Genomic DNA, 16,430 nt, shown 5'->3' with positions numbered 1-16,430 from the left:
ACACCAGCCTGGGCAACATAGTGAGATCCATGTCTCTACAAAAAGTACAAAAAAAAAAGTTGGCCAGGCATGGTGGCACATGCCTGTAGTCCTAGCTACTCAGGGGGCTGAGGTGGGAGGATCACTTGAGCCTAGGAAGTCAAGGCTGCAGCGAGCCATGATCGTACCGCTGCACTGTAGCCTGGGTGACAGAGTGACCCTGTCTCCAAAAAAATAAAAATAAATGCTGTTTCCTAATTTTGAACGCACTAATGCTGGCCCTAAGGGACTCCCACAGCCAAATTTGGAAATTTTGAGCAGCAAAAAGAACACACATCAGCTGAGTGTGGTGGCTCATGTCTGAAATCCTAAACACTTTGGAAGGCTGAGGGAGGCAGATTGCTTAAGCTCAGGAGTTCTAGACCAGCCTGAGCAACATGGCGAAACTCTATCTCTACAAAAAATATTTAAAAATTAGCTGGGTGTGGTGACAGAAGCCTATGGTCTCAGCTCTTTGGGGGGCTGAAGCGGGAGGATCACTTGAGCATGGAATGTCAAGTCTGCAGTAAGCCATAACTGTGCCACCACACTCCAGCCTGGGTTTCCCCCATACTGTTTGTATAAAAATACAAAAATTAGCCAGGCGTGATGGCAGGTGCCTGTAATCCCAGCTACTCAGGAGACTGAGGCAGGAGAATTGTTTGAACCAGGGAGGCAGAGGCTGCAGTGAGCTGATATTACACTATTGCACTCCTGCCTGGGCAATAGAGCAAGACTCCATCTCAAAATAAATAAATAAATAACAATAAACCTCTTTTTCTTTATAAATTATCCAGTCTTGGGTATGTCTCTATGAACAGCATGAAAACAGACTAATATACTGGGTGACAGAGCAAGACCCGGTCAAAAAAAAAAAGGAAAGAAAGAAAAGAAAAGAAAGGAAAAAGAGTGTCAAGGTAATGAAAGAGAAGAAAAGACTAAGAAATTTTCACATTGGAGGAGACCAAGGAGACGTGATGACTAAATGTGATGTGGGACCCTAATGGTGATCCTGGACCAGAAAACAAGGCCATGAGTGAGAAAACTTGGGGAAATCCAAATCAAGTCTGGAGTCTGGTTAACACTGATGTCCAGTGTTGATTTCTCTTTTTTTTTTTTTTTTTGAGACGGAGTTTCACTCATGTTACCCAGGCTGGAGTGCAATGGCGCGATCTCGGCTCACCGCAACCTCCGCCTCCTGGGTGCAGGCAATTCTCCTGCCTCAGCCTCCTGAGTCGCTGGGATTACAGGCACGCACCACCATGCCCAGCTAATTTTTTGTAGTTTTAGTAGAGACGGGGTTTCACCATGTTGACCAGGATGGTCTCAATCTCTTGACCTCGTGATCCACCCGCCTCAGCCTCCCAAAGTGCTGGGATTACAGGCTTGAGCCACCGCGCCCGGCCCAGTGTTGATTTCTTAGCTATGACAAATGGATCATGGTTTTGTAAGATGTTAGCATTAGGGGAAGCCTATCAAAATCTCAATGGCCTTTTTTGCAGAAATGGAAAGACTGATCCTAAAATTTATATGGAAACACGAAGGACTCAGGAATCTTGAAAAAGAAGAGTACATTGGAGGACTCACACATCCTAATTTCAAAACTTACTACAAAGCTACAGTAATCAAGACAGTGTAGTACCAGCATAAGGAGAGACATAGAGGCCAATGGGATAGAAGTGAGAACCCTAAAATGAATCCAGACAGCTAAAGGCAACTGATTTGAAATAAGGGTACCAAGACCATTCCATGGAGAAAGTATAGTCTTTTTAACAAATGGTGCTGAGACAGCTGAATAAATGCATGCAAAAGAGTGAAGTTGGTCTGGGTGTGGTGGCTCACACCTGTAATCCCAACACTTTAGGAAGCTGAGGTGGGAGGTTGAGCCCAGGAGATTGGCTGCAGTGAGCTATGATCACACTACTGCACTCCAGCCTGGGTGACAGAGCAAGGTCCTCTCTCAAAAAAAAAAAAAGAAAAAAGAAAGAAAGAATAAATTTGGATCCCTACCTCACACAATATACAAAAATTAACTCAAAACCGATCCAAGACCTAAATGTAAGAGCTGAAATTATAAAACTCTCAGAAGAAAACATAGGGATAAATCTTCATGACCTTGGGTTTGGCAATGGTTTCTTTGAGATGTGGCACCAGAAGTACAAGCAGCAAAAGAAAAAGAAAAATTGGGTTTCACCAAATTAAATTTTTTTGTTGTACTAATGGACACTGTCGGGAAAGTGAAAAGATAACCCATAGAATAGGAGAAAATGTCTGCAAGGTACACATATGATGAGGGCTAGTAACCAGAATTTATAAAGAACTTTCACAACTCATCAAAGAAAAGATAAATAACCCAATTATTAACAATAGTGGAGCCAGATGTGGTGGTTACATCTGTCATCTCAACACTTTGCGAGGGTGGGGTGCGGAGGATCACTTGAGGTCAGGAGTTCAGCCTGGGCAACATAGTGAAACCTCTAAAAATCAAGTACATACACATGGGTGAGTGTGCACACACACCCAAATGCACTGCACACTGATGCGTAGTCACACATGTGTGATACAATTGTGCAGTCACGCATGCATGCAAACACTAAATATAAATTACATTTTCTGGCACCTCTTGAAAATCTGAATATTGTCTATGAATTAGATAGGATTCAGTGAATGTAATTTTCTTAGGTGTGACCTAACAAAATGGCCTTGAGGTCAGGTAAAAGAATGCCTTTTTTTTTAAGTATACAATATGGTCAAGTATTTAAGAGTGAACCACTATCATGTCTGTAACTTGCTTTCAAGTGCTGCAGCCAAAAAATGTGTAGAGAAATGGGTGGATGGGTGGATTGGCAGATGGATGGAGAGATGAAAGGAGGGACAAAGGGAGGATGGACAGAGGGAGAATGGATGAATGGATGAAGGGTGCATGGTTGGATGGATGGATAGATGAAGGGTGGATGACTCGATGAAGGGCAGATGGATGGATGGTAAATAGATAAGTGTAGCGGGTGGATGGATGGGTGGAGGAAGGAAAGAAAGGAGGAAAAGAAGGATGGAGGGAGGGTGGATGGATGGCTGGGTGAAGGGTGGATGACTAGATGAAGAGCAGATGGATGGATGTGTAGGGGCGAAACCCCCAAATGCCGTGGCAAAGGTCTGAAGCCTCAGCCTGTTCCCATATAAATATTGATTTAGAAAAGAATTAGAAATGTAGGCATAGTTATTCCTTTACATAATCACATATAATCTTATAGTTACTCACTTAAAAAGATATATACTCAATATTACCTTTGATTTTACTAATGACTATCGGGTTATGAAGCATGGAACTGAGGGGACATTGTGAACAAAGTGATCCTAAGGCAAGATGCTCTGAGCCCTCTGTCACGCCCGCATAAGTGCTGCTGGAGGGCGCCTCGGCTGTGTGGCAGCGCCAGCGCTGTGAAAGCGCCTGCGGTTTAGCCAGCTAGCGAAGGAGATGTCCAAAATGACCGAGATGTCTCCTTCCTGGGGGAGTTAGGAGAAAACTCCGCTTCTCCAAGCTTTTGTGGCAAGGCCTGACGCTATCAGGGAAGCCCGGGGACATCCGGGGGCTTCACTGTGTCTATGTGATGCTGTGCTTCAGCAGTCACGTTCCATGCCCACTCTCACGCCCTGTTTCTGCATCTGGTTTTTCTTTTTCTCAGAAGAATTAATGTCCTTGACATTTGTGACAAATATGTGACGAGCGCTGACACATTAGGTTTTCTCCTCACCTCAGCTGCTTGAAAATCTTGGGCCCCCTATCTCCAAGACACGTGATTGACCTCACCCTGTCACCGACCACCATTACCTCACCCTACCTTCCCTGCCCCCTGCTCCGTACTCAATAAAAGTCAGAGTGTCCAGGCACTCGGGGCCACTGCAGGTCTCTGCGCTTTGGTTGGCAGTGGACCCCCGAACCCAAACTCTCTTTTCTCTATCTCTATGTCTGTGTCTTTGATTTCTACAGTTTCTCATCTCTGCACCAGCAGGGAGGGGCTCACAGAACCCTATAGGGTTGGACCCTATATGGATGGATGGATGAATGGATGGATGGATGGATGGTAAACAGGTAAGTGTAGTGGGTGGATGGATGGGTGGAGGAAGAAAAGGAGGGACAGAGGGTGGGTGATGGATGGATGGATGGTGGATGAATGGATGAAGGGCAAATGAATGAATGGATGGATGGATCGATGGCAGATAAATGGATGGATGGGTGGAGGAGGAAGAGAAGGGAAGGAAGAAAGGAGGGGGGAGGGTAGATGGATGAATAATGGATGGATGAAGGGGGAGAGGGAAGGTGGATGGATGGATGAATAGATGGATGGAGGATGGACAGATGAAGGGTAGATGGATGGAGAGAGGTTGAGTGGATAATGGGTAGGTAGGCAGATGGGTGGAGGGAGGGACGAAAAAGAGAGGGAGGAAGGGTGAATGAATAGAGGGAGAGAGGACGGATGGAGGGAGGGATGAAGAGGGAGAGGATGGAGAGATGGAGAGAGGGTTGGAGGGTGGATGGAGGGATGAATGAAAAGATACAGGAAAGATATTAATTTACAAATCTAAGTGAAAGTCCTGTGGTTGTTTATTATACTAACATTTTCAATTTCATTCTAAATTTATAAATGTCCCCCTTATAAAAAGACACCCAAACAAAAGTCCCCTACTGCTTGAGATCTTGGGAGTAAAAAGGAGAGCACAAATCTTTTTCCTCTTCTGCACTAAATTTGTGGCATCAAAACAACCTTAAAAGATTGGAGGGATGGCCCCCGTTCACCAAGCAAAACAGGTTCAGAAGGGTAGGTGCCAAGATGTGGGCAGTGGAGCCCCCCAGCTCCCTCCTGCCTGGGCCCTGGTGCTAGAAGAAGGGGAAGAGGTCCCTGAACCATGCCCAGCCTGGCCCCAGCATGAACCCATCTTTCCCCCATGCCCTGAGGTTGTGCCCCGGGCCCCTCACGGCAGTTTGGTGGAGAGGAGGAGCTGGGGTTTACTGAGTCACCTCAAGCAGAATTGAGTTGTCACCTGGGGAGCAAGATCTGAGTGACAGAGCCAGGTCCTCCCCTAAGCAGAACAACAGTCTGGCCAGCGGAGAACACAAGGTTCCTTCCTGTCCCCTGAGGAGGAGGCCAGCACCAGCGTCCCCCACACCCTGCACCACTGGTTTAATGGCATTACAAGGACCGTGTGTTCAGCCAAGCCGGGCGTGATTCCTGTCCGACTTCTCACTCTTACAACCTCTGCAAAGGGCTGTTAATCCCAGGAAACAGGCAGTCCCGGCGCCACGATTCCTGCAAGCCAAACCCCAGGGGCCTCGATGTGATCAGAAAAGGAGCATGAGAGGTTTATGGGCTGGTGGGGCCCTGGGCGCTGTGATGGCAACTGTTTTCCATTAGGGGTGACGTTTCTGCCAAGGCTGGGGCTATAGCTTGAGCCAGAGGCCCTGCTGGGATTGCGGCCAGGATGCGAACGGCCCAGCCAGTGAGCCTGCCTCTAGCCCACGGAATTAACCGAGGGACGTCCATGGACCTTAAATATAGATGTGCATGGTGGGGTGCAGTGGCTCACACCTATAATCCCAGCACTTTGGGAGGCTGAAGCAGGTGGATCACCTGAGGCCAGGAGTTCGAGACCAGCCGGGTCAACATAGTGAAACTCCATCTCTACTAAAAATACAAAAATAATTAGCTGGGCAGGGTGGCAGGTACCTGTAATCCCAGCTACTTGGGAGACTGAGGCAGGAGAAGCAATTGAACCCGGGGGGTGGAGGCTGCAGTGAGCCAAGATTGTGCCACTGCACTGCAGCCTGGGCGACAGAATGAGACTCTGACCAAAAAAAAAAAAAAAAAATGTGTATATGTAGATGTAGATGTAGATATCTAGATATCTATGAACACACATAGTATATACATATATACACACATATATACAGTTGACCCTTGAAAAATACAGGTTTAAACTGCCCACTTCACTAATATGTGGATTTTCTTCCACTTCTACCCGAGACAGCATGACCCACCCTTCCTCTTCCTCCTCCTCAGCCTACTCAACGTGAAGACGGCAAGGAAGCAGACCTTTATGATCATGTATTCCTACTTCATCAACAGTCAAAAGATACCTGCTCTTCTTTATGAAGAATACAGTATGTAATACATACAAAGTCCAAAATCTGTGTTCACTGACTTTTTTTTTTTTTTGCGACGGAGTCTTGAGGGCAGTGGTGCAATCCCGGCTCACTGCAACCACCGCCTCCCAGGTTCAAGCGATCCTCCTGCCTCAGCCTCCCGAATAGCTGGGATTACAGGTGCATGCCACCACGCCCGGATAATTTTTTGTATTTTTAGTAGAGTCGGGGATTCACCGTGTTAGCCAGGGTGGTCTCGATCTCCTGACTTAGTGAGCTGCTTGCCTCAGCCTCCCGAAGTGCTGGGATTACAGGCATGAGCCACCGTGCCCGGCCTCATTGACTCTTTATGTTTTCAGCAAGGCTTCTGGTCAATAGCAAGCTATAGGTAACGTTTAGTTAAGTTTTGAGACAGGATCTCATTCTGTCATCCAGGCTGGAGTACAGTGGCACGATCATGGCTCACTGCAATCTCAGCCTCCCGGGCTCAAGCGATCCTCCTGCCTCAGCCTCTTGAGTAGCTGGGACTACAGGCATGCACCACCACATCTGGCTGGGTTTTTTTTCTTTCTTTCTTTTTGTTTTGGTTTTGGTAGAGATAGGATTTCACCATGTTGCCCAGGCTGGTCTCAAATTCCTGGGCTCAAGTGATCCTCCCGCCTCAGCCTCCCAAAGTGCAGAGATTACAGGTGTGAGCCATCAAACCCAGTCCGAAACTCTTTTTGTTCAAGGTTTGTACAAACTCACAACTGTTCTTAAAAAAGTAAGTCTATGAATTAAAAGAAAAATACACACACACACACACACCCCTTATATAATCAGAATTGCAAAAAAACAGGAGAAATGAATGGCAGACACGGCTCTAGTTCACCTTGACTTTGCACTCAGTGTGTCTGGGTGGAGAAACTCCCAGGGCCTTTGCACTAACGGAAGGCTCAAGACAGTGGGGAATCTGGCCGATAGCAGCAGCCCTGTGTCAGGTCTGGGAGCAGTGGTGATCATCACTGTCAGCCCTGGGCCACGGCCTAAATGTCCATCAGAAATAAATAGCAATGGGCCGGGTACAGTGGCTCACGCCTATAATCCCAGCACTTTGGGAGGCTGAGGTGGGCAGATCACTGGAGGTCAGGAGTTCAAGACCAGCCTGGCCAACATGGTGAAACCCCGTCTCTACTAGAATACAAAAATTAGCCAGGCAGGCTGGTGGGCACCTGTAATCCCAGCTACTCCAGAGGCTGAAGCAGGAGAATTACCTGAACCCTGGAGACGGAGGTTGCAGTGGGCATAGATCACGCCACTGCACTCCAGCCTGGGTCAAAGAGCGAGATTCCATCTAAAAAAAAAAAAAAAAAAAGAGAGAAGAGAAAAAGGAAGAAAAGAGAAGAAAAAAGAAAAGAGAAATAAACAGCAATGCATGCATGCATTCCACAGAATTCTCCCCTTGCTGGGGAGATAAGAGGTCCCTGTGTCAGTCGTAGCATTAGGTCCCTCAGTGCAGGGGTCCCCCAGGGCCAGTACTGGTTCGTGGCCTGTTAGGAACGGATCGCACAGCAGGAGGTGAGTGGCAGGCCAGCAATCGAAACTTCATCTGTATTTACAGCCGCTCACCATCACTTGCACTGCCACCTGAGCTCTGCCTCCTGTCAGATCCGCAGTGGCGGCATTAGATTCTCTCTGGAGCCTGAACCCGATTGTGAACTGTGCATGCACAAGATCTAGGATGCGCCCTCCTTATGAGAATCTAATGCCCGATGATCTGTCACTGTCTGCCGTTATCCCCAGATGGGACCGTCTAGTTGCAGGAAAACAAGCTCAGGGCTCCCACTGATCCTCTGTGATGGGGAGTGGTATCATTGTGTCATTATATACTGCAATGTCATAATAATAGAAATAAAATACAAAATTGGCCAGGCGCGGTGGCTCACACCTGTAATCCCAGCACTTTGGGAGGCTGAGGCAGGTGGATCACGAGGTCAAGAGATCAAGACCATCCCATCTCTACTAAAACTACAAAAAATTAGCTGGGCATGGTGGCGCGTGCCTGTAATCCCAGCTACTCAGGAGGCTGAGGCAGGAGAATTGCCTGAACCCAGGAGGCGGAGGTTGCGGTGAGCCGAGATCGCGCCATTGCACTCCAGCCTGGGTAACAAGAGCGAAACTCTGTCTCAAAAAAAAAATAATAAATAAAATAAAATAAAATAAAATACAAAATAGACATAATGTGCTTGAATCATCCTGAAACTATCTGCCCCAACCCATGGCCCAGTCCGTGGAAAAATTGTCTTCCATGAAACCAATCCTTGGTGCCAAAAAGGCTGGCTACTGCTGCCTTAGAGGCTCACTCATGCCATTTTTTTTCTTTTTTTTTTTTTTTTTTTATACGAAGTCTCACTCTGTCGCCCAGGCTGGAGTGTGCAGTGGCGCAATCTCGGCTCACTGAAACTTCTGTCTCCCAGGTTCAAGCAATTTTCCTGCCTCAGCCTCCCGAGTAGCTGGGATTGCAAGTTCCCGCCACCAGGCCTGGCTTTTTTTGTATTTTTAGTAGAGACAGGGTTTTACTATATTGGTCAAGATGGTCTGAAACCCCTGACCTCATGATCCACCCACCTCAGCCTCCCAAAGTGCTGGGACTACTGGCGTGAGCCACCGGGCCTGGCCTTTTTTTGTGTATGACAGAGTCTTGCTTTGTCGCCCAGGCTGAAGTGCAGTGGTGTGATCTCAGCTCACGGCAACCTCCACCTCCTGAGTTCAAGCAATTCTCCAGCCTCAGCCTCCCGAGTAGCTGGGATTGCAGGCATGCACCACCACACCTAGCAGATTTTTGTATTTTTAGTAGAGATGGGGTTTCGCCATGTTGGCCAGGCTGGTCTCGAACTCCTGACCTCAAGTGATTCCCCTCCCACCCCTACCCCCTGGCCTCCCAAAGTGCTGGGATTACAGGAAGGGCAGCGGCTGAAAGTCTTACCTGCAGTGGCTGGGAGGGTGGCTGAAGCTGCAGGTAGCACTGGCTGGGAGAGTACCAGCTGCCCAGGGAGAGGTAGCTGGGCAGGTACTGGGCCCCCACAAGTTTTCCGTTCAGTGCCGTCACCTTGGTCTGAAGAACAGAAGACGCTTGGGTCCACACCCGACTATCGAGAGCAGAAAGGGGTCTTGGGGATGCTTTTGCCCGCTCTACCCAAAAGCAACATCCACTCATGTTCCAATATCCATTTGGGGAACTCCCTCCCCAATCCTCAGGGAGTAAGATCCAGCTGTCTACCCCGTTCTTCCTAGCTCCAAGAAGCAAGTGTCCAGCTGGGCACAGTGGCCCACACACTTTGGGAGGCCGAGGCAGGTGGATCACCTGAAGTTAAGAGTTTAAGGCCAGTCTGGTCAACATGGTGAAAACCTGTCTCTACTAAAAAAAAAAAATAAAATAAATAAATACAAAAATTTGGCCGGGCACGGTGGCTCACACCTGTAATCCCAGCACTTTGGGAGGCCGAGGTGGGTGGATCACCTGTGGTCAGGAGTTCGAAACTAGTCTGGCCACCATGGCAAAACCCCGTCTCTACTAAAAATATAAAAATTAGTCGGGCATGGTGGCAGGCACCTATAATCCCAGCCGCTCGGGAGACTGAGGCAGGAGAATCACTTGAACTTGGGAGGCGGAGGTTGCAGTGAGCTGAGATCATGCCACTGCATCCAAGCCTGGGCAACAGAGCGAGATTCCACCTCAAAAAAAAAAAAAGTACAAAAATTAGCTGGGAGTGGCAGTGCATGCCTATAATCTCAGCTCCTTGGGAGGCTGAGGCACAAGAATTGCTTGAACCCAGGAGGCAGAGGTTGCAGTGAGCAGAGATCATACCACTGCACTCCAGCCTGGGTAACAGAACAAGGCTCCATCTCAAAAGAAAAAAACAGAAGCAAGTGTCCAAGATTGGTGGAAGGCTGTTGGGGGCTGGGCACAGTGGGTTCATACCTGTAATCTCAGCATTTTGGGAGGCTGAGGTGGGAGGATCACTTGAGCCCAGGAGTTCAAGACCAGCCTGGGCAACAGAGCAAGATCCGGTCTCTACAAAAAATTTTTTTGAAAATTACTGGGGCATGGTGGCACATGCCTGAAGTCTCAGCTACTAGGGAGGCTGAGGCAGGAGGATCGCTTGAGTCCGGGAATTCAAAGCTGCAATGAGCTATGACTGCACCATTGTACTCCAGCCTGGACAACAGAGCTAGACCATGTCTCTGAAATAATTTTGAAAAGGAGTTTTTGTATTGATAATGAAGAAAAGCAAAAAAATTGTTTCTCTACAGAAAGAATTTAAAAATTAGCTGGGTGCGGTGCCAATTACAGGCATGCACCTGTAATCTCAGGTACTTGGGAGGCTGACTCAGGAAGACTGCTTGAACCCAGCAGTTTGAGGCTGCAGTGAGTTACGATGGTGCCTCTGCACTCCAACCTGGGCGACAGAGTGAGACCCTGTCTTTAAAAAAAGAAATAAGACCACTTTTTCCCCTGACACTGCTTTCCACTGAGCATCCCGGTGAGGTGGCAGACACCCTCATTGGCTCTTTCCCCAGTGTCTTTCCAAAGTGGTTCAATTTGAGCATTTGTGAGACGTTGAACATTTGTGAGATGTTGATTACAGTATAATCACGGTCTGCCTCTGAGCCTCCACCCATGCTCTTCCACCCTCCCAGAAGCAGCCTGGCTGACGTCCCCACGGTCAGGAGTCCATTTAGAGAGCTCCCCTTGGAGAAGACTCCTTTGGCACAACTGGACCAGGCACCCTTATGTCTCTTTGACCTTCCACCCAACCCCAGGATGGCTGTGTTGTCTGTCCCACTGTCCGGTGGAATGTGTACCCCTCCAGGGCTGGGACGGGCTCCGGGCCCACTGATCCGGTGCCTGCATCCAGCCTGGGGAAGGCCCCAAGTCCATACCTGCTGGCTGAATGACAAGGGTCTGGGGGACTCACCTACCTCCAGCCACACATGCTGGGCTGACGTGGGGATGGAGGGGATTTCAAACCCCACCAGTCCACCCTGGGACACAGCTTCACTGGTGTAAATGTTGTCCTTCGGTGTCAGTTCTGCCTTAATCTGGACCGTCACCCCCTCGGCCGGGCTGCCATCTGGGTAGGATAGCTCCACCTAGAAAAGGTCACCCGAGACACAACAGGGTTAAGGCGGCCATGCTCCCCAAACTGATCTGCAGAATCAACACAGTCTCCACTGGAATCTGGGAGGGCTTCTTTATAGAAATTAACAAACTACTCCTAAAATTCATAGGGAATCGCAATGGGTCCTGAATAGCCAAAACAATCCTGAAAGGAAACAAAAAAGGATTCACAGATCCCAGTTTCCAAACTTACAGTAAGCAAGATAATGGAATACAGATAGACATGAAGGCTGGATGCAGAGGCTCACACCTGTAATCCCAACACTTTGGGAGGCCAAGGCAAAAGGATTGCTTGAGGCCATGGGTTCGAGATCAGCCTGGGCAACACAGTGAGACCCCATCTCTACGAAAAATTTAAAAATTAGCCAGGTGTGGTGGTGGGTGCCTGTGGTTCCAGCTACTGAAGAGGCTTCCAAGATAGACATGGAAGCTGGGTGCAGTGGCTCACGCCTGTAATCCCCACACTTTGGGAAGCTAAAGCAGGAGGATTACTTGAGGCCAGGAGTCCCAGAACAGCCTGGGCAACATAGTGAGACTTTATTACAAAAAGCTTAAAAATTAGCCAGGTGTGGTGGCATGCACCTGTGGTCCCACCTCAGGAGGCTGAGGTGGGAAGATCACTTGAGTCCAGGAGTTCAAGGCTGCAGTGAGCTATGATTGTGCCACTGGATTCCAGCCTGGGTGACTAAATGAGACCCTGTCTCTTAAGAAAAAAAAAAAAAATGTTTTAAATGAAGTTGCATCCCTACCTCACACCATATACACAAATAAACTCAAATGGATCATAGACCTAAATGTAACAGCTAAAGCTATTAACACTCTTAGAAGAAAAAATAAGGGTAGACCTTCATGCCCTTGGATTTGGCAAAGAGGTCATGAAGTACAAATTACATGTGCTGGCCATTAGTATGATGCCATACCAAGGTATGGACAGTTCAGTGTGACACTTAAGCCTCACTCATTCAGACTGGTTGCAGAGCCAGCCAGAAAAGCAGACACGCATGTTTTGAAAGGAGCATAGATTGTAGGCTCTAAAGAACCCTAAAACAGCCCTCAGCTGTACAGGTATTTGGTGGTGGAGTGAACCAGGATTCAGCCCACATGCTCCTCATTAAGCACTCCCTTCTTGTTTCTTTTTTGAGAGACAGTCTTGCTCTGTTGCCCAGGCTGGAGTGAAGTGGCCCATCATAGCTCACTGCAGCCTCTACCCCCTGGGCTCAACAATCCTCCTGCCTCACCTCTTGATAGCTGGGACCACAGGTGTGCAATACCATGCCTGGCTAATATTTTTTTTTTAATTTTGTAGAGATGGGGTCTTTCTCTGTTGCCCAGGCTGGTCTCAAACTCCTAGTCTCAAGCAATTTTCCCACCTTGGTCTCCCAAAGCGTGAGCCACCATGCCTGGCCTATTTCTTTTTATTTTTTTTTAGAGACCGTATCTCACTATGTTGCCCAGGCTGGTCTCACAATTTTGGCCTCAAGTGGTCTTCTTACCTCACCTCCCAAAGCACTGGGATTACAGGTGTGAGCCACTATGCCCAGACTAACCACTCCGTTCTTTAATGCAGATGGTAGACACTTTGTCATATGCGAAATGCTCCTCTTTACCAAGCTTGTAGCCTTAAGCCTCTTCTTCATACACATTCTGATCCTGCACAGGGGACTTTAGTTTTGACTCAAGCTGCCACCCTCAAAGCCAGGGACACGGGAGATGTGTCTCTGTGCATGGGATAGTGGTGGCTCTAACACTGGCATGGAGAAGAGAAGGGAGGTTCCAGAGCAGAGTGGGAGGCTCAGAACTCAGTGTGAGGGCAGCCAGCCAGCATCACTCACGGACGGCAAAAGGGAACTGGGTATAGACAGAGGCAGGGCCGGGGGTGTGGCCCATTTTCCCCTTACATGACACTGGGCTCTGTTGGCCGTGCCCTGCTCCTGCTGCTGCATTTGGGGTGAAGATGCCCCAAGTTTGGTTTTTGTTTGTTTTTTGAGACAGTCTCACTCAGTCACCCAGGCTGGAGTGTGGTGGTGCAATCTCGGCTCACCGCAGCTGCCGCTTCTCAGGTTCACCTCCTGAGTCACTGGGATTATAGGTGTCCACCACCACGCCCAGCAAATTTTTGTATTTTTAGAAGAGACGGGGTTTCACCATGTTGGCCAGGCTAGGCTTGAACTCCTGACCTCAGGTGATCCGCCTCAGCCTCCCAAAGTGCTGGGATTACAGGTGTGAGCCACCATGCCCAGCCTACCCCAGTTTAACAATTAAAATAAGAATGATGGCTGTGTGCAGTGGCTCACACCTGTAATCCCAGCACTTTGGGAGTCTAAGGTAGAACTGCTGGAGCCCAGATGTTCAAGACCAGTCTGGCTAACACAGCAAGAACCCATCTCTACAAAAAAATTTAAAAATCTGTCTGGCATGGAGGCTCATGCCTGTAATCCCGGCACTCTAGGAGGCTGAGGCAGGTGGATCACCTGAGATCAGGTGTTCGAGACCAGCCTGGCCAACATGGCAAAACCCCATCTCTACTAAAAATACAAAAATTAGCTGGGTATGGTGGCACACACCTGTAATCCCAGCTATTTAGCAGGCTGAGGCAGGAGAATCGCTTAAACCTGGGAAGAGGAGGTTGCAATTAGCTGAGATCTCACCACTACACTCCAGCCTGGGCGACAGAGTCTCACTCTGTCTCAAAATAATAAATACAAATTTAAAAATTAAAAAATTTGCCCGGCATGGTGGCTCATGCCTGCAGTCCCAGCTACCCAGGAGGCTGAGGCAGGAGACTTGCTTAAATCCAGGATGTTGAGGCTACAGTGAGCTATGATCTCACCACTGTACTCCAGCCTGGCAATAAAGCAAACCCTGTCTCTAAGAAAATATATATATATATAAGGATCACAACATCTGGTCACCTCAAAATTTATTGTGCATAAGACTTGAGTGGTGGGTGGGAGGCACAGGCCTGTTGAAAATGTCACACAGGTCTGCCTCCCTCAGTCTTAGGAACAGGCCTAAGAGTTAGGTTCTTAGAGGATAAAGTCAACCCAGTGAAGGGCCGAGAGTGGTGGCTCATGCCTATAATTCCAGCACTTTGGAAGGCCGAGGTGGGAGGATCATTTGAGGCCAGAAGTTCGAGACCAGCCTGGTCAACATGGTGAAACCTTGTCACTACTAAACATATGAAAATTAACTGGGCATGGTGGTATGTGCCTGTAATTCCAGCTACTAGGGAGGCCGAGGCAGAAGAATCACTTGAACTTGGAGGGTGGAGGTTGCAGTGAGTCACTGCACTCCAGCCCGGGCAACGGAGTGCAACTGCCTTTTAAAAAAAAAAAAAAAAAGCTGGGCACGGTGGCTCATGCCTGTAATCCCAACACTTTGGGACGCCGAGGTGGGTGGATCACCTGAGGTCAGGAGTTCAAGACCAGCCTGGTCAACCTGGTGAAACCCCATCTCTACTAAAAATACAAAAATTAGCCAGGCATGGTGGTGTGCGTCTGTAATCCCAACTACTCAGGAAGCTGAGGCAGGAGAATCGCTTGAACCCAGGAGGCAGAGGTTGCAGTGAGCTGAGATCGTGCCACTGCACTCCAGCCTGGGCAACACAGCCAAACTCTGTCTCAAAAAAAGAGAAAGAAAAAAATGAACCCATTGAAGGAACAGGACTGCCTTAGAGGAGCTGCTTTAATAAATGGTTACTCAGGCCAGGTGCAGTGGCTCACGCCTGTAATCCCAGCACTCAGGAGGCCGAGGCAGGCGAATCACAAGGTCAGGAGTCCGAGACCATCCTGGACAACATGGTGAAACCCTGTCTCTACTAAAATACAAAAATTAGCCAGGCGTGGTGGTGAGTGCCTGTAATCCCAGCTACCTGGGAGGCTGAGGCAGGAGAATTGCTTCAACCCAGGAGGTGGGGATTGCAGCACTTGAACCTGGGAGGCAGAGGTTGCAGTGAGCCAAGATCGCGCCACTGCACTCCAGCCTGGGTGACAGAGCGAGACTCCATCTCAAAAAAATAAAAATAAATGGCTACTCAAATGTCTGTCCATGTGGAATAGAGTACATCATTCTTTCCCATGGAGGAAAATGTCCCCGACCCTCAACTGGGACCCCAGCCCTTACCACCCTCTGCAAAAGTTATGTCAGGAGATCCATTTTCAGCTGAGTCATCAAAGCGAAGCTATTGGCTAGTGGTGTTTTCACAGTGGTCCTCGGAGGGATGTGGCACAGTCACCCCCAAGTTACCTTCCCCACATAGGCCAGGCCCGGCTTGAACTGCTTCCTCGTGTCCTTGGAGTACCGGATGTCCACCAGCTGCCTCTGCACGGGGGTGGAGTCGTCGAATGCGACCTGCTGGCTCCCGTCCACACTGGTCACCGTGGCCCAGATACTGACCCTGCCCCGGAAGTGCTCAGGGACGTCCACTGGGATCATGTCCCTCACGCAGATGTCGAAGTCCTGGGAGCCGAGGATCTAAAGTGTGGGAAGTAAAAGTTCCTCTTCAAATTCCTTCCTTGTTCAAGAATAGGCCGGGTGCGGTGGCTCATGCCTGTAATCCCAGCACTTTGGGAGGCCGAGGCCGGTGGATCACGAGGTCAAGAGATCAAGACCATCCTGTCAACATGGTGAAACCCCGTCTCTACTAAAACTACAAAAAATTAGCTGGGCATGGTGGCGCGTGCCTGTAATCCCAGCTACTCAGGAGGCTGAGGCAGGAGAATTGCCTGAACCCAGGAGGCGGAGGTTGCGGTGAGCCGAGATCGCGCCATTGCACTCCAGCCTGGGTAACAAGAGCGAAACTCCACCTCAAAAAGAAAAAATAAATAAATAAAAATAAATCGTGTGCTAATAACTCTTTGTTAAGCCGTGTCCTATGTAGCTGTTAGACACACTTACAGGCACGTAGTACATTCTATATCCTTGTACTTTAACCAAAATATCTGTGCTGGACGTGCTCACAGGCATGTACCAGCTTGTAGCCTATGCCCCTTACCTATTTTTAAAATGTTTAAGTTACTAGCCAATTGGGTTTTGGTTTAGATTGTAAAGTCTGGCTCCAACCAACAGAGATCAGACACGGCAGTAAGTCGTTAGCCAATCGGGTTTTAGTTT

At 48.6% G+C, this 16,430-nt stretch overlaps 1 protein-coding gene across 2 annotated transcripts in view; it reads right to left on the bottom strand.

Annotated features, from left to right (window-relative positions):
• The window catches only part of CPAMD8 (C3 and PZP like alpha-2-macroglobulin domain containing 8), a 117,985-nt gene that overhangs the window by 72,942 nt on the left and 28,613 nt on the right, over positions 1-16,430 (bottom strand). For both annotated transcript variants that reach the window (XM_032268715.1, XM_032268713.1), the window contains exons 11-13: positions 15,564-15,791; positions 11,120-11,290; positions 9,123-9,251 (exon numbers count right to left, since the gene is read on the bottom strand). In XM_032268715.1, the coding sequence (XP_032124606.1) occupies positions 9,123-9,251; positions 11,120-11,290; positions 15,564-15,791 (528 nt within the window). The remainder of the gene's footprint in view (positions 1-9,122; positions 9,252-11,119; positions 11,291-15,563; positions 15,792-16,430) is intronic.

This window comes from Sapajus apella, unplaced genomic scaffold (genome assembly GCF_009761245.1).
Source record: "Sapajus apella isolate SASKATOON/1434 unplaced genomic scaffold, GSC_monkey_1.0 scaffold185, whole genome shotgun sequence".
In the NCBI taxonomy this organism is placed as follows: domain Eukaryota; kingdom Metazoa; phylum Chordata; class Mammalia; order Primates; family Cebidae; genus Sapajus; species Sapajus apella.
This window is presented reverse-complemented; position numbering and strand designations above follow the sequence as displayed.